We start from the raw sequence: 20120 nt of genomic DNA, 5'->3' as shown, positions 1-20120 counted from the left end.
GCAGAAGTCTCCAACCTGGTCTCCTTGCTTCTGCTTTGTCCCATAATTATTTGTTCTCTACACAAAAGTCAGTGACCCTTTAAGAACTGAAGTAAGATGATATTGCCTTTGTGCTCAAAATTCTGTGGAGGCTACCCCTGTGACCTCATTTCTCCCTCTCTCCCTCTTATTCATCTGTTCCAGCCATACTACTATGTTCCTTGAAAATGTCCAGCTTGCTCCCAAATCCAGGCTTTACCACATGCTCTTCCTTTTGTCTGGAATGTTTTTCATCTTGCCACAGTAGGCAAGATCATGCTTTTACCTGTTTAACTATTTTTGATAAGCTGAAATTTGAACAGAGGGCTGAAAAAAGGAAGCAAGTTGTGTAGTTTTCATTCAGCCTACGTCTATCAATGAAAGAAATTTGATTACTGACTAGATATTTGAGACAATAATTTTCTTCTATGTTTGACAATAGTTTTTTGGTTCTGCTTTAGAAAACATGTCCTGATTTCTGTTACCAGCTGTGATGAGAGTAACAAACAGAAGAACAAGCAAACAGCTATTTTCAGAATTTCAGCAGAGGACTGCTATTCCCAATAAAAGATGAACAACTAAGGTAAGCTGTATGATCACCCTGTCTCTCTGGAGGCGCAGCTCAGTCCCCACAGCATGTCAGGCTGTCTTACTGAGTTGAAGAGGTTGAGATTAGAGTTCAGGAAAGAGGAGATGGTAAGGTGTTGTGTGGCACAGCTCCAGAGAGGAGGATATTATGCAAAAGCAAGCAAGCAAGCAAGCAAACAAAAACTACAAAACTAACAACAAAAATAAGACCCCAGAAATTTAAATAGGAGTTCTTTTGAATGTTTGCTGACTATTAAGTCATGAACACATAGTGAGATTTCACTAACAGTAGCCAGGGAGCTGTAAGCTGAACAGTTTGAGCTCTGACTACCCAGAGTTGACAGTGGAGACCCTGGCAGGATGTCATCACAGGACTAAGATAAATAATCCTTACGGTAAAGTGTCACCAGATCCTCTGTAAGAAAGCTTAAAAAGGATCAGGCAGATCTGCAAATAATGCAACAACCTGTCAGAATAAAGCAAGAAACTCTTTCAGGAAGACAACAAAATCAACAACATAACATAGAAAGTGCCCATCATTCAATCAGAAATGTCAAGAAGTAGAATGTGATCCATAACCAACAGAAATATTAGACAATAGAAACCAACTCAGCAGTGACAGAGGTGTTGGAGGTTAAGACCTTAAAACAGTTACTATAATACAACATGTTCAAAGGTTTAAAGGAAAATACAAACATTGTGAAGAAGAAAATAGGAGATAGAGAACTAAATAAAATTTCAAAGATTTAAATATGTAATGTCTGCAATGAAAAATTCACTACTTGGGATTAAAATCACAGACACTACAAAGAACAGTAAATATAAAGCACACAGCGCAAAAAGATTAAAAAAAGGAAAAAGAGAATTTACCTTTTAGTGAAAGGCACAAAAATGTTTACAGATGCAGTTGTATGATTCTTGGTATGTGCCTCAACATAATTCAGACTAAGGAGAAGGGAAATGGGGGAGAACAGCTGAAGCAGAGGCTGGCCATGAATTGCTGCTTTTGAAGATAAGAAGTAGCTCCTTGGGCTTCATATGCTCTTCTGTTGAGTTTTATGTTTTCTTAGAATAATTTGTAATAAAAAGTTTGAAAAAATTCTCTTTAAGAAAGACTCTTGATTCTGTCTGAAACTTTTTGGAATGAGGTCAGTGAGAGGCAAACCCTTCTTGTACAGTATTTCTGATGTAACTGTCTTGAAAACTCAACCCTCCTTTGATGGCCAGAAGCTGGGACAAAGCATTACAAGTCTGGGTCCTTCAGATGGAGGTACTTCCTTCTTACTGGGATAATACTGTGACACTGAGGACTTGAGATGAAGTCATGGTTCCCTAGGAACCATAACATAGGGTAGCTCCACTTGCTCAAACTAAACAATGTTGCAGTCACCTGAGTCTTCTACCTGGGGTCCAGGCGGGAACGTAGGGTGGGTGACTGGTGCCATTAACACTTAAAATTTTGATCTGTAAATCCAACATGTGAGTTTCTTTTTTAATGTGCCTGTTGTTAAAGTGTTACTTTAGTTAAACCATGTGGGATGTCCTAGGGATAATTGAGACAGATTCTGAACTAAGAGAACTAGGCCACAGAACTCACTCTGGAACAGTCTTCATAGTTCCTCCCCTTCTGTAGTGCCTGTCCATGGCTCTCTAGTATGAGGCTTGGATCACTGGCTTGCTGGTTGGCTAATAGTCCTGTGAGGCATGGTGTGCTGTCTTGCCTCCGCCCTTTGGATCAAACCATTGGTCTCATTTCACTCTCATACATCATCACATGCTCTCTAGTGGTTCAGCTCTTGTAGCTCTTATGCTTTTTCACTTAGCACACATCATGTGTGGTATTATTTTTTCAAGTATTTGTTCTTTTGTGATTTTATTGATTGCTGGCACAGACATTTTGATCTTGTATACGTTTTACTCAATGTTAGTGAATATAAATATGTATTCAAAATTTGGCATGAATACCATTGAATCAATTCAATTAATTGGTCAAATTTTGATATCGTATAATTAAAAATTTCAGTTTTTTTAGAAAGCTATGGTTTTACTCAAAATACTCCCATAAAATTAAAAGTTGTTGATGTAAATATTACAACTTATTGAGAAGGTTTTGCTTATATGTGAAATCACTGATTACAGGTTTTGCAATTTTTTGTTTTTCTATTGAGACTTACCTTTTTTGCCAAATTTTGCAGTTTTCAGTTTTTCCTACTCAGTTTTAGCCATTTCCAGTTTTATTTTATTTTGCTGGTTACCACTGTACTCCTTCTTATGAACTGGGTAAAAGAGGGGTAGCTGTTCTTAACTAATCAGTGAGCACACTGGGAACAGTTTCCTGGGCAATTCAGTGGCAGGCCTCAGCAGCATGAATATCAGCACAAGGAGGAATTTTGTGGCCTTTCAGTATGTACACATGTACAAATAATGAGAAAATGTTCTTCCCCTAACTTTCTAGATTTGTGCTCATTATCAAAATTCTATTTAGCAGTATTCAGTGATAAAAATAAATCTTTTAGCTGGGGAATTTTATACTTTTTTCAGAAATAGAACTTGATTTCCTAAAGCTTCCAGGAGACTATTTTTAAATGATTAAAATGATATATTTCCCATGCAAAACCACTTTTCAGGCACTTTCAGTAGTGTTTAATGAAAAGTACCTAACAAATATTCCCCCAAACATTTTCTTTCAACATTGGGATTTATAATATATTCAGGACATCTTATACACCAGCACCTACAGAACGTGACTTTGACTTTGTTATTGGTCACCACTCACCGTTGTGCCTGCCAGGAACACCCCCGAGAGGGCGAATCCAGAAGTCAGAGTGTGGTAACACTTCGTTGAAACTGGGAGAGGAGGGGCAAAGAGCCACTTGCTTACCTAGCACCCACTTCATGATGAGCATTTCCGTCCAGGAGAACTGTGTGGTTTTCACCCTGAAGATCTGTTTTGGGTAGTCCGTAAAGGTTTCATTTGGTAGAGTTTTAACGCCTTCAAATCTGTCCGATGCGTTCACAACTAATAATCCCAAAAAGATTGTAAACGAAACTGCATGGGCTACAAACTTCATGAAGGGGCTCCTTAGGGTTCGTCCTAGCTGGAAACATAAGGCATATGAGACATGTTAAAGTGACAACTCTCCGTGACTGCAGGTCTCTGTTTAAAACATTGTATTCACCAAAGTTTAACTGGAGAATCCCCTATCTTGAACATGTATTGCTATTTGAATCCAAACAACATTTTCCCTTGCTTTTATATGGGAGATGCTGCTTAACCAAATCTTTTTTCTACTGATTTCAATTTTTTCCTGATAAATTTATTTAAAACTATACCTTTCCTGCTGGATATTGCTGTGGCTGTGATCCCCTAAAATTTGACACTTAAAATTTTCATGAATATCTAGTTATAAATATTTTATAATTTCTCTTTTGATCTTATTTTTTTTTAAAGATTGATTTATTATTTATTTGAAAGGCAGAGTTAGGAGAGACAGAGAGAGAGAGAAAGAGATCTTCCTTCTGCTGATTCACTCCCCAAATGGCTGCAATGGGTGCAGCTGGGCCAGGCCAAAGCCAGGAGCCCAGGGCTTCTTCTAGGCCTCTCACGTGGGTGCAGTAGCCCAAGGACTAGGGCCATCTTCTGCTGCTTTCCCAGGCCATTATCAGGGAGCTGGAACCAAAGTGCAGAGCCGAGACTTGAACTGGCACCTGTATGGGATCCTGGCATCACAGGCTGAGTCTTAACCTGCCTTACCACAATGCTGACTTGTGATCTTATTTTTAACTCAGGGATTTAACTTCCAGACATATAGGATATTTTTTCCTGCTTTTAAAAAGTCCAATTTTATTGCAGTTTGTTTATAGAACATAACGTCTGTGACACTACTATAAAATTTATTGAGTTTTTCCTTGTGGCCTGGTGTTATTTGTATACTTGTTTCATATGAACATGAAATGGCCCAGGAGACGTACTGTCAGGGAAAAAATGTTGGTCCCATCTTCTTTAGTTCATGGTGTGCTGTGGATCTTTGAGGACTAAACTGTGGGCTGCATATTGAGTCCTTGCTGAGCCCTTTTAATGAACTCACTTGAATCTTCTTTATTACTGACATCGCCCTTGCCTAGTCACCAGACCTTATGCCTTACTCAGGTGTATTAATAAGACAAAAGAGGGAAATATTTTCCAAAGTTCAGTCGCTTCTCCAGGGTAGATATTCAATTATAACCATTGGCTGATTTATTGATATTCACATTTGGCCTCATTCAGTAGTCCTAGAGTGAAATGTCACCCAGGAGAGAGAGTATTGGCTCAACAGAAGATCAATTACAGCAGTTTCTTTAGGTAAAATTCCCCGAATAGTGACTGTTCAACATAATATTTGTAAATCAGATGGCTTGATAATGTTCTTTTAATGTACTTTGGTATAGTGATAATCTAATTATTCAAGTGATTAGTGTGATTTATTCTGTTTCTTTTATTTAGAACCCATCTATTGAAATAAGAAAACTAGTTTTGAACCTTTTTTTTTTTTTTTTTTAAACCTACATCTTAGCTGTGGATTTTTTGGTGGGAGAAAGAGTCAAAGGTGATGATTTCAGAATGCAGATTAAATGTGAGGACACATAAAATACCTCACATAAATTCAGTAAAAAAAAATGGAACTTTCTGTGGCTCATTTTGATTTATATTGATATCAAATAGCTAATTTGAATTTTTTACATTTTAATTTATTTTAAATTTAAAAAATTAACATGTAATACTGAAACATCTTTATGGGGTGCCGTGTAATATCTTTACAGCATAAAGTGATCAGATCAGGTCATTAGCATTTCCATTGCCTTTTGTTTATGTCAGCACCTGTGAGCTCTGAATGTTTCAACATTTTCACTGATAGTGTTGCCATCCTGGAGCTCTGTTTCCCAGCTAAGACCTTAGAATACTTTGGTGTATTCTTGAGATATTCTCAGTGCCTTGTTTCTTGTTACTGTCCTGACCGAGGGGGTGAAAGGACTTGAGGGAAGATGGAGAATGACCTCTGGGAGAAGGTTGGGTGGCAGTTAAGGAGCCAGGCATCCTGTGTCCAGAAGTGTCCCAGGAATGTCAGAAATAGTTGAAAAGCTCTGACACAGAGACAGCTTTTTTAGGATAGTTGGCCAGTTTTCCTGATCCTTTATCCATATCTACATGGTGTCTTCTTGGTTCTACCTGGATGAGGCTATAGAGTGCCCCTCACCATCTTCCCATCAGGATGGGGCATCTGAATGCTGGGATCTGCCTGCGACTGATCCCAAAGTGGTGTGGGAATTTCCCAGCAGACCTGGTTTGAGGAGTTTAATGCTTCCTTGGTACCTCCTCTAAGTTGTTAGCTACCAGCACAGGATGAGTCAGTAAACATTGTCATATTTACTGAAAATTCTAATTTAAAAAAGAAACACCCCTGATAATGCCCCAAGATAATATGGAAGTTTCCTCTGGGCTCAGCTCCCACTTGATCCAGGTCACAGAGACAGAACATGAGCTGAGGAAGTGAGGCTCTCTTCCTGTTCTCCTGAGCTTCAGTGTGTTAAGTGGTAAAACTTGGATAAAGCTCAGATGAGTTCCAGTCAATTTTCCTTTTCATTTTTTGTGATATCTCCCATTTTATTCACCAAGATTATTTTTGAAGCAAATTACCCTTGGGGAAAACATCCTTCTTTCCACAAAGCAACCAGATGAGCCAAAAGAAAGGAGAAAAGTCAACTAATGTTTTCTAGCAGCTCTAAGCTAGAGAATCATTACAGATGGGTCAGATAACAGCTTTAGGTATAGAAAGAGGTGGTAGAGCTTCAGGAGTTGTAGACCACAGTCTGCTCTGCCTTGAGTGCAGAACTGCAGAGTCTAAAATACAAGCTACAGAAGCTCAATCGTTACGAGGACCATGTGAGTTGAGAACATTTTAGGAATCCAAGCTTACAGAATCCCAGTCTGTGGCTCACCCCAAACCTCTTGGGTACCATTCTGGGAAATATACAAGTGTGAGTAGTGCTCCTAAATCAGCTTCAAGTGAATTGCATCCGTGGACCCTTGGGGAGTGGGCAGCTACTCTTTTTGGTTTGTATAATTCTGTTTCATGTCACTGAACCACAAGCAAAAGCACCTAATGGACCTGGTAGCCTGTGGGTCCCCACATCCTGACAAGATAGGGCTATGATTGTGTGTGCGAGCCATCCTAAAGAAAATGTTTCCTGCACCCCATCCTAGTCTTGTGCTACCAGAGTCCCCTTCCCAAGTGCCATGCTCATCTCTGCCAGTGGTCTCCGGCAGGACTGAGTTTGCAAGTTGTAAAGCTGAATGGAGGCAAACTTGGGATGTGGCCTTCCGGGAAGAAATGTGTGTGCTTTTGGTTAAATTAATGATGGACTTCTTAATATGCTATCCCCAGACTTCTTGTTCAAAGTGTCTAACCTAGAATTCCAGAATTGGAGTGGGGGAGGGAGTGTGTTCTCATATTATGGTGTGAATCCATGCTTTGTCCTGAAGGCTGAAGAGATATTTGATAATAGTGGGATTTACAAGGTTGGGCTGTAATGAAAGAAAAGGGAAGGGCAGATTTTGTCATATGGTTATAAAAGTGGACCTTCCCTTCAGAGTTGCTGGTTTTCTTGTGAGGAGAGGCACAAGCTAACCACTGGGTAGGAACTAGATGGAGAGATGGGAAGGCATGCTGCAGGGCTCTCTTGACCGAGCATGAAAGTGAGCAGCTTCTGGCACTCTTCAGTTCTGTCCCAGCAGAGCGAGAGGTGCTGGAGTGTCTTTTTGGACTTGGGAGCAGAAACACTGGTAACCAAGAGCATCAGTGCTTTATTTCATGCTACAATTTCGAGCCCCCCCCCCCAACCATGGTAGCCCTTCAAAAATTGCATCATGATATTCTTTAGTACAGCTTTGTGGTAGAGACAGTAGTGGGAGAAACTGGCCTTTGGAGGAACTGCCCACTCTTCCTTGGCCCCTAGACCACATGTTTGGAGGAGCCCTGTTTCAAACTGTTGGCTTTGGCAAGGCAAAGCAGAGATCTTCAAAAGCTGTTCCACCCCTCACATGGTCCTCACTAGATGCTGTTGTTTGAGCTGGTGGAGAAAGGAAAATGACTGACACTTTGATATTTTTCCAAGCAACGGTTATGTGGCAGTAAGGACTGATAGATCATGTACTACAAAGATAACAGGTGAGATTCTGAAGTTGTTTCTAGTTCTCCCTGCCTGAGTCCTGGCACTAATTTTAAGGATAATGAGCAGTGAAGGCTAACAGGTAGTAAAGGAAGTCAGCACCTCCTGTCACAGTTTTATAATTAGAACTTGTGTGGTTCTTCCACATTGCCTTGGTGCTGACTTTGGCCCCCATCCACCTGCTTTAGAGATACTATTTGAACCACCCGAGGATGGCTTTTATTCTTTTAGCTCTGAGGTTTTGACAAGCAAGCAGTCTAAATTATGAATCACAATGAAATAGCGAAGGATGGGAAACATCCTGATCATCCATAAAGACCCCGTGGCAGTGGAACCCTGGGATAAAGATGTTTCTGGGAAAAGACCTGGCCTCCCTGCGGATGAGAACTCAGTGGTCTCCCAGTTGACTGCCTGACTTCAATGATGTTGGTGATGACAATGAAAAATAATTAATAGAGTCCTGCTCTTTTTCTTGACACCAACACACCTGTTCCGTGCTCCATGCTTTCATTTGTCATTATATGTACACATCTGTGACTTGGTTACACTCTTCAACTAACTTACTGGTAAGCTGAACTTCTGTTGATCCCTTTAGCCTTATAATATCCTTATTGAATTATTTTTCTTAGGGATTCCTGGAAACTTAAAATGATGTAAAAATAGGATTGACAGCCTTGGGAATGCAGTATGAAAGGAGTGATGAGATTGTTTTGGCAGGCTGATCAGGTGAATTTTGATGTTTCCAGTACTTCCTGAATTACTACAGCAACTATTAGGAAGTGAGTGTACCATTAGATTGGGAACAGAAATTTTAACATTCGCTAGACATTGATGGGCATTAGCCAGTTGATACAGTTTGGCAGAGACATTTATGAATATATTTATAAAAGAATAGTGAGGTTTGATTCCTTAGAGGGAAGTGTAATAATGTTATTAGAATCTGGGATCCCTGGAGGGGCATTGGCTTTTTGATGAGATTACAGATACAGAGGGCTACAAAAGCAGTGACCCCTTGGAAAGTGGGATCCCAGCCTATTAGCAGACTTCTCTGTGGTGCCCTCCTCTTGGGAGGATGTGGTGTTGTGGGCATCAGGAGCCAATCGAGAGGGCTGGTTTTGTCACATGGCAGATGTGACCTCTTTGTAGACCCCAGTAGTATCTCTGCCAACCTTGAAAAGATTTCTTTCTAAATGGTGAAATGAAAGCTAAAAATATCTTGACTGTTTTATGTGTCCTTTGGCTGCCTCAGAACAGATTCGACAAGCACTTTCATGAGGGAATCCTTGCCCATAATGAGCAGGGCCATGGGCAGTCATCCCCTGCCATTGACTAGGACTTGTCACTCAGTCCTTGAACCGCCCTCTCTTGCACTAAGGTCAGACTTCGAATCTAGAAACTGCATGGAGGTGACTGGTGGTTCAATGATCAGATCATATTTATCTTGAGCACTTTACCTTTTTAGTTTTACTGGAAGTTCTAGGTATACCAAATGCCAATCAGACAAACATCCGAACAGAAGGGAGGAAACCCCAGTTGTAGGCCAGAGTTTCCTGCAATCACTTCCTCATGAATGTTCCAGAACTCAGACGACTATTGTAAGTCTGGCTGTTATGTCCCATGGTGGTTACCATCTTCCTGGATTGATTTACTGGGCCCAGGGCATTCCAGAATTCCTCCCTGCTTTTTTCATTTTTTAAAAATCGTATCTGCATATTTTGCAAGATTGTTCTTCTCAGGCCTACCAAAAAAGTAAAAGAATTACCCAGCAGCTGGCATCTTATCTCTTTATGAATCCTTCTCTGTGCCAGCAGGCAGACAGAGGCACCCTGGTTTGCTGGTGCTGGCTAGCCTCAGGTTCCTGGAAGCTGTCACATTTAGCTTTGCAGCAAAAGTGAAAATTGGCAGCATTTTCTCCACCAAATAGTTGTTTTTTTAAATGATTGAACAGCCTAGAATTAGTTTTGGGGCTTAGAGAGAACCATCCAGTCCCCTGGTAAAGGCAAGGGTCTGGCTTCCAGTGCAGGCTCTATAATCCCAGCATCAACACATGGGCCTAAAAGCAACCACAGGCTCCAGCCCAGCTCTCCTCATTAGTTTTTGTACTCACTGTGCTTTTTCATCTCATAATGAGGGACAGGAATAAACTGCCTTCACCTACTTGTCTGTAGGGTCTTTAAAACGTTCATGGTAAATGTAATATGAAACAACTCTGTATAGATGTAAGTTTTTCTGCACATAAATGAATTTATTGCTTAATTCCATTATTTTCATGAGATGTTTGAAGTGTCATTGTGTTTTTTGGAAATTCTCATTTAGAAGTCCATGGCATGATAGACTGTTCTAAAAATGAAGTCCTTGATAGATGAATACTGCAGATATTCAGTATGAGGCCTTTCATTTTTAATTCCGTTTTATAGAAGCAGGAGTTCAAGGCCTGACCTCTCTCTGTGACCCCCTCACTCACTCAGAGGCAGTCAGTTCACTGCCTGTCTAATTTGGTGGCCTCCATAGCAGCCCTGGAGTCTTGAGCCCATCATTCTGGCATTAGTTCCCTCTAAGTGGAGTTGACAAGAGGGTCAGCTCACTGGTGACACTTCTATTAACCTCATTAGTGATGAAATTCTTTGTGGAATGAATCCTTCTGTAGTTACATTTTTTTTCTGCTGAATGTTGATTACTTAAGCTTAATTCCTTTTTAAATATATCACTAGGTGAGTACAGCTTTGGAACCTTTAATGACAATCTTAAACTCTTGAAATATATTCCAAAATTTCTGCATAGCTTAGTATTTTATGCACTAACTCTTTCCTGAAGCTGGAGCACTGGTATTTTCCGTGGCTTTGGGCCAAATGGCTGGGCTCTGAGGATGTGGATCAGGCAGCAGAGTGATGTACCTGCAGGGTTCACTCCTCCAATCACCAGCATGCACTTGGCACTCCCTTTCGAGAAAAGAACCCAGTCGTGGCATCTTTTTTGTCCTTCTATTTCCTTGCCTTTTTCCTTCTTGTAACCTGACTAGCTGCCCATGTGGGCACAAACCCCATCAAAGAAGTCAGAGAAAGCAGACGATGTCATCACTGATGTGTAGCACCCAGCAGGTATTTCTCACGTCTGAACCTACTTCATGAAGCATGTACATGTCACGTACTTGAGGGAGTGAAATGAGATACTCCATGAAATGGACTTAGCAAAGAGAAAGCACGGAGTGGTGGCTGTTAACATTACCATGATTATAATGACTGTATGATGGGTTGGAGGACATGCTAAGCGTATTGAGTAATTGGAAGATGAAATGTGCTTTCATTCTCTCTCTATTCTGTTATTGATCCTTTCAGATGAACTCTCATGCGTTTAAAATTTCCCATTTTATTGCTCCTCTCTTTCTTTTTAAAAATGATTTTAAAAAGTCATCACATTTTTCCTCTTGTTTAGTTCTCTGCTTCTGCTAAGTATCTTAGGACTGTTATCTTTAAATATAGGAACAGATCAGCTGCTGATTTGAACAAAATAGTCTTCAGGTCATGCTAAGAAGAGAGAAGAAATAACCGCAAACGACATGCACCTTTAAGCAGTCTGTACCTTGCTGCACGGAGCAATCCAATAGGCTATGGCGAGAAAAGGGAGGCCTATGGAGACTCCAAAGACAGCCAGGAATTTCACAGCGATAGACTGTTGACGTAAGCCTGAGAGATTTTCATACCACATGGTAAGCAATTGCTGCTGACAGTTAGGATGAGCAACGAACTGTAAAAACAAAACAAAAACAAACAAAACAAAAACAGGAAAATGGCATCGATTGTAGTTGGATTGTAAACAACCTAGGTGTAGCTCAGGGGTGAACTGTTCCACCTGTGGGGTATCCTGAATGTTAGAATCAGAGCAGCTGGGGTCCATACCTGCAGAGGGGAGTGGGGATGCAGGGGAGCTTGTGCTGTGGCCAGGATCCTCACAGGACTGGCTGAATTGCTGCTTTGCCCACTGAGGGCTGGAGACATCTCAGGTGTAGAAGATGTCATCTATCGGGTAGGAGCTTGTCTCCAACTCGGGCTGTTCAGTTTATCAGGGACACTTAGCTCTGGGCAGAGTTTGTTTGGGAAGCGACACAGAGAGGAGTGAATGGAGTATGGAAGATTTTGGAGTTGGGTATGGGTTTGAGATTTGCTCTACCATTTACTAGCTAGGTGACCTTGGGTCGGCTCCTTAACCTCTTTGAGCTTCGGCATTCTAATCTGCAAAACAGCCTATCACATTGTCTTGGAGGATTACATGAGATATTGTAAAAATATTCACTCTCTGTTCCTATGTAGTCTAGGGGAAAATGCTTATAGTGTTTCCAGAGGAGTTGTTCACATTTCTCAGCATTTCCTTACTGGATCCTGGTGGTGTTTAGCCTGAGCCCATGAAGATTTTAAGGAACATGCTGGGACAGCTGGGGCACTGATACTTTGCGTGCTCCATGACCCCATGAGGTGTCTTCCTTTTGGGACATAGGCACCCTGCGTACTACCACCTCCCTCCCTTGGAACTGTCTTGCTCTTGTGCTTAGGTTACAGTATGGAGTTCTTGTGGCTGTTTTATACCATGTAGCATTGTCTCCCCCTCTCCCAACCCCCCTCTCCATAGTTTATTAGAATGGAACCTAGATTCAAGCTGTGCCTGTCAGGTATTCTCTCCCTGGTATAATATTTATTTGAGACTATGATGAGAGAAGCAGTCTCTTTATTTAGCAGGGAAGTTAACATGTAATCCTGGGAAATCTGGGAAGTTGTCTTACGCTCTGTGGACTAAGCAGCCAAATAGCTCAGTTTAGAAGAAAGGAGGAAAATGAAGATGTGCAGAAAGAGGATGAGATAGTGTGTGACCCTTTCTGGGGCCCCGCTCTGCTCTGCCTGTGTGGCCCATGTGATAGCCTTATATAAACAGATAAACCTATCACATTCTGCTTCATTAGCACATTGGCTTGAGTTGCTGTAGTGAAAACATCCCTTTTCTGCAAGTAGTTGATGCTACTTGGTCATTTGTTAAGTTGTCCCTAGGTCTTAGTCATTAGGCAATATTTAGGTAAAATATGTGGGAATAAAGCGTTAATTTGTGAAAAGTATACACATGAGCTTATTTTTCCCCTGTGGTCAGAGGAAGCCATGGTTTGCCTTGGGCAGGCTCTATTCAGGGTACCCCTGTACTGCAGGAGCGTCATGGGCTGTGGACTGGGAAAGATAGGTTGACCAGTTTTCAAAGGCGTTGATTTCTCGGCTGATGACCCCAGAGCATAAAGTGCCAATTTCCATCCCATCCACCTCAGTGGGTATTAAGGGGTCTGAATGTACAGTGATTCCTGGGAAATGTGAAACATTCGCTTTTCATTATAAGAACAATGTAAATTAGAGCTGTTTTAAAATTAATGCAGATGGCGTTGTATTCATGTTTGCAGTCTCTCAGAACCCCCTATAGTTTGCAGAGATGAGGGCACTCTCAAGGATTTATTTGGCCCTGCAGACTCTAGCAATGCAATTACTCAGATATTAGATGCAAACAAGGCTTTCCTACAACATTATTGTATTCATACCAACTATTATGGTCTTTCCCTTCAAAATAAATGCAGCGAATTCTCCTCAATGCAGGGAGGAATATCTGGGCTAGAAGGTGTTATGATATCCTGGCCCTTTTTTGGCTCACACAGCAAATGAAAACCACACAGATGTTTACCGTGGTTCTTGGAGTTTGGTCCTAACACAGTCCCAGAGTGGGGCACAGGGCAGGCGATTTCATTTTCAACAGCCAGCCGCCTTCTAGAGGTGCCCTGCTGTGGAGACATAGCCTGCTCAGAAAGTGGAACACACGCAGGTGATTACTTCCCATGACTCCCTGCGCCATAGCTGCTCTGGAGGGACCCTTGTCACAGTCCCCACCACTGACCTCTCGTCTGTGTAAGGAAGCGCCCACGTACGCTTCCACTGCTGCCTCTTTGCAGACGAGCCAGCACTTGCTGCAGGAGTCAGAGAGACCACAGTGGGGACCACCTGCATTGTCCCTTCCAGTTCTCAGAGGAAGACAGAGCTTCAGGTAAAATAGACGGTTTCTCTTTGGGCTCTGTCTTCTGCTCAGTAGACCTTGCAAATTTCCACAGGTACATTTTTCCTCTATAACCAAGCAGCTTAGCTGCAAGCATGCTGTTTATTTGTAAATGGACTTTATGATATAGTACTCCCAGAAAGTCAGCAGCAGCTGGGAGCCAGAGCCCAAACTGGCATTTACTTCTATTACGGGCACTTTTCTGGACTTCGGCAGGCCTTGGAAGACAACTTCCTGACATATGGTTCAGAGAATTCTTTCCATTATGATTTTTGAAGCACAGAAAATTGTCATCCCTGACCCATGGAAGATGAAAGCAGTAAATGAAGCACACGAACAGGACACAGAGAAAGCCTAAGAAGGCAGGCACATGGCCAAGGAACAAAGGCAGGAAGAACTCAGGTGGGAGGAGGATTTTCAAAAGCAAGGTCAGAGAGGAACAAATGGAAGAAAAGTCCACAGCTACAGCAGAATGAGAACTCAGTACAGTAATACTGTCTGTGGCTTGCTTTCTTTGGCAGCAAGCTCACAAAGGATGGAATGATCAGAGAGGATGGATGTCACCAAGAGCTTTGCCCAGGCCTCTTGTGCCCCAAGCCATTTCAGAACATAGCACACTTTCAGGAAAATCCACCAAGGGAAGAGCCTTTGTGACTGCCTTCATTTTCCCAATGGAAGACTCACTCTTCATAGCCAGGGATTTCAGAATAGCCTGGAGCTGAGAATATGTCAAGGTGATGTTACATGGGGCTAGGCAGCAAATCTGCAACTTGGATGGGCTGCCCAGTGAGCTGGGTGAGAGAGGGAATGAAGAGAAGTAGAGCTGTAAGAGATGGGGGAACAGATTTTTCCATAATAGAAATGTGACTGTGCGATGAGCCAGACTGGGAAACAAGAGCCAAGGGGCAGGAAGGACCAGAATGCACATGGCTGCTGATTCTTGATTCCATCCCAAGCCAGTTATCTTGGTGGCACTTTCCATCCCAAGCCATCTTGGTGCATGTGACAACCTTTGTACCCAAAGCTGGTTTCTGCTAGTAGTTCATCTGAACCTCTTGTCCCCCAGCCACTGGTGACCGACTGACAATATGAGTGACTGGTGGGGACTTTTGGACAGTTGGCCAAATCTTGGTTCTTGTTTTCCCTTTTTTTTAAAAAAAGATGTGTTTCATTTATTTGAAAGGCAAAGTTATAGAATGGGAGGGAGAGACAGAGAGAGAAGGAGACCTTCTGTCCACTGGCTCACTCCCCAAATGACTTCATTGACTGGGGCTAAACCAGGCCAAAGCTAGGATCCAGGAACTCCATCTGTGTCTCCCATGTGGGTGGCAGAGGCCCAATTTGTGCTGCCTTCTGTTGCTTTCCCAGGTGGAATAGCAAGGAGCTAAATCGGAAGTGGGAAGCCAGGATTGGAACTGGCGCTCATATGGGGTGCCTGTGTCACTTAGGCCCCATCTTCTTTTGCTTTTAATTGGCCCAAGAGCTACTATTCTTATTTTATTTTATGTTTTGTTTTTATTTTATAGAGAGAAAACATCTCCTCTTTCCCCAGCTTTATATTCCTGCATAAGAAAATGTCTAATATTAAAAAAAAAATAGTCATTGAAGAGCTGTGAACGTTTATTAACTAGCTCTTGAGTATTTTTAGGGCTGTTTCATGAGATGCTAACACTCATGGCTTGGATACCCATATATGACAGGGTATAAGAGTCCTCTGAGAGGTGGTTAAGTGCATAGAGTGCCACAAGGCTGGCTGGGTTCAAAGTCCCAGCCCTGTCACATGCTGGCCAGCTGGTAGGTCATTGTTAACTCTTCCCATGCTTAGCTTTCCTCTTATCTAAAAATAATGAGGATTAAGTGAGTTGATACTTATAAAGTTCTAAGAACAGTACCTGAAAAATAGTGTGTACTTTATTTGTATTAATACTGGATAGGGGTAGGCATCGGAGTCCTGGTTAAGATACCGCTTGGGATGTCTGCATTCCCTATTGGAGTTCCTGAATCTGAGTATGAGTTCCACGTCTGAGTCCAGCTTCCTGATAATGCCCACCTGGGCAGCAGCAGGTAATAGCTCAAATCCTTGGGCCTCGGCTACCCATGTTAGATCTGGATTGTGTTCATGACCCCTGGCTTTGGTGTGGCCCAGCTCCAGTTATTGCAGTCATTTGAGGAGTGACCCAGTAGATGAAAGATCTGTTTATCTGTCTTTTTCTCTCTCTGCCTTTCAAGTAAATATAAATTTAAAAAATAATAAAAAGTAGAAATTAATATTGGGCAGATAAAAATAAACCAATACATTACCTTTCTTTCCAGTTTTTCTCCCCCATTCATCTTGTTTCTCGTTTCTTCCCTCCTGCTCCCTGCCACTCCACCCTGTCTGGCAGTCTTTGTTTCTGACCTGCATGTGATTTCAGCAGACATTTCACGAAGTGCTGGTATCTTTGGAAATCTCCACATAGCCAAAGTTGGAAAGGTTCGTTTAACCTAGCCAGGTGGGTTGGGCCACTTCCTGTCTATCCAGTTTCCTCCCCTCCTCATCCTCCACTGATAATAAACTTGATTTATCCAGGCTATGAGTTCAAAACAGGCTGTTCTCTGCTAGGGCAGTCCGGGTCACCATCAAGTCCATTCATCAGACACTGAGGTCTACCTTCTACTGATTATGGAGCCCTCTATCAGTGAGGAGAGCTGGAGGCTACTGGACTTGCAGAGAGCACGTTTCCTCCCTCGATGCCCTTCTTTCCCCACCTTCAAAGCGCTTAAGTCCTACATTTCCCCTTTTTAGGGAGAGGAGAAGGCGGCTATCTTGCAGGCTGTATGGTTTCCACAGCTCTTAAGCACAGATTTTTCTCTTTGATGCCAGGCCACATTTACACAGTAATGAGATGTGTCAGTGCATGATTTGATAAGCTGAAGAAGAACTTAGCTGGAGAAAATTTTCATGAAAGTCAAAATGCATATAGAGAAAATAACTTTGTTTTATATAGTTAGACCATCAAAGGCCTCACTGCTGTCTGAAGTGACTGTGGCCAGGAATTTTTTCTTGGGTTATCACTGGCATTTGCTTATGGAAGTCTTGTCTTCTGTAAACTGTCTGCATAGGCAAAAAGAGACTGACACTATGTCAGTCATTAGGTGGCTGTTCTCAGTGTAGATGGTTGATTGAAATTAGACTAATTGTGTGATGCCATTTCTTGTTTGGGGCATCTCATAGGCTTGGGCTCAGTGATGCTAAAGTTCTTCTCTTCCGTTTTGTGTTGGCAACATTCTCAAGTCATGGGAGGTGGGAGGGATGGAAAGACATGGAAAGGTCAGTCATTTACTATTATGATCTGTTGGCTCATTCATGTGTTCATCCATCATTCAACAAGCTTTTCCTCATGATCCCTGTCACCAGGCACTGTGCTTGCTCAGCACTGGAGATGGAAGTCAGCAATCTTGTCCATGTGGAACCGTCAGCTTTATGAGTCTAGAAGTGGGGTGTGGCTTGGTAATAATGCTCTGCCAGTTCCTAAGCAGGCCCACTGTGATGGGTGAATGAATGAAAACCAAATGCTCATCCAGTCATCAGTGGGCCCCTTGGGTCCCACTTCTCCTGTGTTGTTTATTCTTGTTTTGTGAAACTGTTGTGAGCTCCACATCCATGGAGCCACTAGCTGTGTTGCCTCCATGTTTTAGCTTATGCCCCAGACTGCTGTTTGCTGTGCTAGCAGAGTGATTAAGTACTCAGATCCTGAGGTTGGATTGCACAGGTTCAGATTACAGATCTGCCATTTTCTAGGTTTGTGAGCATAAGCAAATCACTTCATTGCTCTTAGCTTATGATCCACAAGAGAAGAAAATGTGTGCTGGGTGCTCCACATACAGCCTGGTGCTTATAGTCAGAATTGAAAGTGGGTATTAATGCTGCTGTAATTTCTACTGCTACTTATTCCAACCCTCTCCAGGACTGTTTTAGTAGTTCTTTTACTTGTACCCTTTGTTAAGTTTATGCTCTCAGTAGAGAGTGTTGTATGGCTATGATTTTAAGAGTTAAACTCTGGCTGGCGCTGCGGCTCATTAGGCTAATCCTCCGCCTGTGGCGCCGGCACCCCGGGTCCTAGTCCCGGTTGCTCCTCTTCCAGTCCAGCTCTCTGCTGTGGCCCAGGAAGGCAGTGGAGGATGGCCCAGGTCCTTGGGCCCTGCACCTGCATGGGAGACCAGGAGGAAGCTCCTGGCTCCTGGCTTCGGATCAGCACAGCGTGCTGGCCCCAATGCACCAGCTGTAGCGGCCACTTGGGGGGTGAACCAACGGAAAAAAGAAGACCTTTCTCTCTCTCTCTCTCACTGTCTAACTCTGCCTGTAAAAAAAAAAAAAAAAAAAAAAAAAAGAAAGTTAAACTCTCTTGGGGAATCAGTTTCTTGATTTACAATAAAAAAGAAGGCAAACAATGACATTGTTTTTAGTAGGTTCTAAATTTATGGGACATTCTGGTATGGGATCAGAGTTGTCAACATGCTCATTGAACCTATTTAGTTAGCTCTATATAGCTCCAGGGTGACCACCACCAGAAGGTAATCCATGATAGTGCCTGGAAGATGGTGGTGGTGAGGGGGAAGTATCCACTGGTGTTGCTGGCAGAACCCACCTCCAGAATTAGCCTCCAGACATGGGCCCCAGGAAAAACGAAAAGCTTAAAGGCAGAGCTTAAGTGTTCTCATTTTTATTGAGGATCTCCCATGGAAGAAACTTTACATTATCTATAATTTTCACAAGAACTTTCCAAAAAATGGATGGAGTATTTACATCCCCAGATACAAATAAAGATGTTGTTGTCACTCCATTTTTCAGTTGAGGGGACTGAGGCTGGATCATCTCAAGTTGCCCACAGTCCCATGGCTAGCAAGTCAAGGTTCCAGCTCTGCTCTGACTCTGACACCTGCATTCTTTCCATTACATTAGTGCCCTCTTACGTTCTCTTGGTTTTCTTGGCTTGGTTGGTAACCTTTCCTGATCTTAGTTCCTTGTCATTAGGAAGATGATAAAAAGCTAACAGTTATGGAGTGTTCACCATGGTGAGCTCATGGGTATTTTCTCATTTAACCCTTATTGCACTAGGAGGTGGGACCTATTCTCTTGTCCATTCAAAAGATGATGGTACATGACTGTTGATAGGAGGTAGAGTCCAGATTAAAATTCAGACTTGGCTCCAGAGTGGATATTCTAGCCACTTCCTTATGGTGCCTCTCCCATCAGCAGTTTCCCCTTATGTCTGCCGAACAGGAAGGCATCTCTGTGAGCCATGGCATTTCTTACTGTCATGGTGAGGTTGTCTGATTTTTGAGCCTGTGCCCTGGGTGTCTCTTTTCACTCTGTGACAGTGAGCTATGTCCTCTTGGAGAGAACATCTGGGCTCTTTCCTCCCCAGAGTAGGAGATATTGCTGTGCTAATACCGCATCCAATACCGCATCTATGCTGTTGGAAGGATGGAGGTATAGATGGGCAGAAGTTTTCTTGAGGAGAAAGGGAACAACTGAAAGGGAATGAAAGGAAGGAAACAGAAGAGGAGAACAATGCAAGGGAAGGGAGAACTGGAGACGTGACCTCCAACGGTTACAATTTGATGTTACTCTTTACTTTCTCATCCCTAGTCTCTGGGAAAACTGCAGCGAAGCCAGCCCCAGAGCCTGCCCCAGCTTTTCCATCCCGAGCCTTTGCTCAAGCCATCTCTGCTACTTAGGTTGCTTCTCCTCTCCTCTTTACATGTCCAAGGTTCGTCAGCTCAGAGACCGTCTTCTTCACTCAGATGAGATCCCTCATTCTTTGTTCTCATGGAATTCTTAGTCTCTCCCTTTTATTACAGTTATATGCCTGTGTGATTCTCTACTGGGGAGCCAGTTCCTCCTGGAGGGTTGCTTTAGTTCAGAGTGTGGTACTGAATGAGCAGGAGCCATTTGAAGGAGTAAGTGGCACAGCTACATGTTCTTTGCTTCCAGACTGCGAACCTGGTGCTGTCCACAGAAGCGAAGTGAACCTCCCACCCACCGTTCCTGCCATGTGGCAGATTTCCAGCACTTCAGGCTGTGTCACCACATCTGAAAGAGGCACATGAGTACGAGAGGCTGGGAGTTTGCTTCTTCTCCAGGAGACACGATGAACAGATAAATGATGGAATTCACGTTTTGTCTAAGTTTATATTCATGTTAGAAGTGCCAGGATATTGGAAAACAGCAACTTCCTTAGTTCCCAAAGGCA

The 20120-nt window shown here is 42.6% G+C and overlaps 1 protein-coding gene across 1 annotated transcript in view; it reads right to left on the bottom strand.

Moving 5' to 3' along the window:
• TRPC7 (transient receptor potential cation channel subfamily C member 7) overlaps positions 1 to 20120 on the bottom strand; it is a 173053-nt gene that overhangs the window by 35493 nt on the left and 117440 nt on the right. Inside the window, exons 4-5 of the mRNA XM_062189952.1 lie at positions 11392 to 11556; positions 3488 to 3704 (exon numbers count right to left, since the gene is read on the bottom strand). Of these exons, the coding sequence (XP_062045936.1) occupies positions 3488 to 3704; positions 11392 to 11556 (382 nt within the window). The remainder of the gene's footprint in view (positions 1 to 3487; positions 3705 to 11391; positions 11557 to 20120) is intronic.

The sequence above is a fragment of the Lepus europaeus genome, chromosome 4, assembly GCF_033115175.1.
Source record: "Lepus europaeus isolate LE1 chromosome 4, mLepTim1.pri, whole genome shotgun sequence".
Classification (NCBI taxonomy): Eukaryota; Metazoa; Chordata; class Mammalia; order Lagomorpha; family Leporidae; genus Lepus; species Lepus europaeus.
This window is presented reverse-complemented; position numbering and strand designations above follow the sequence as displayed.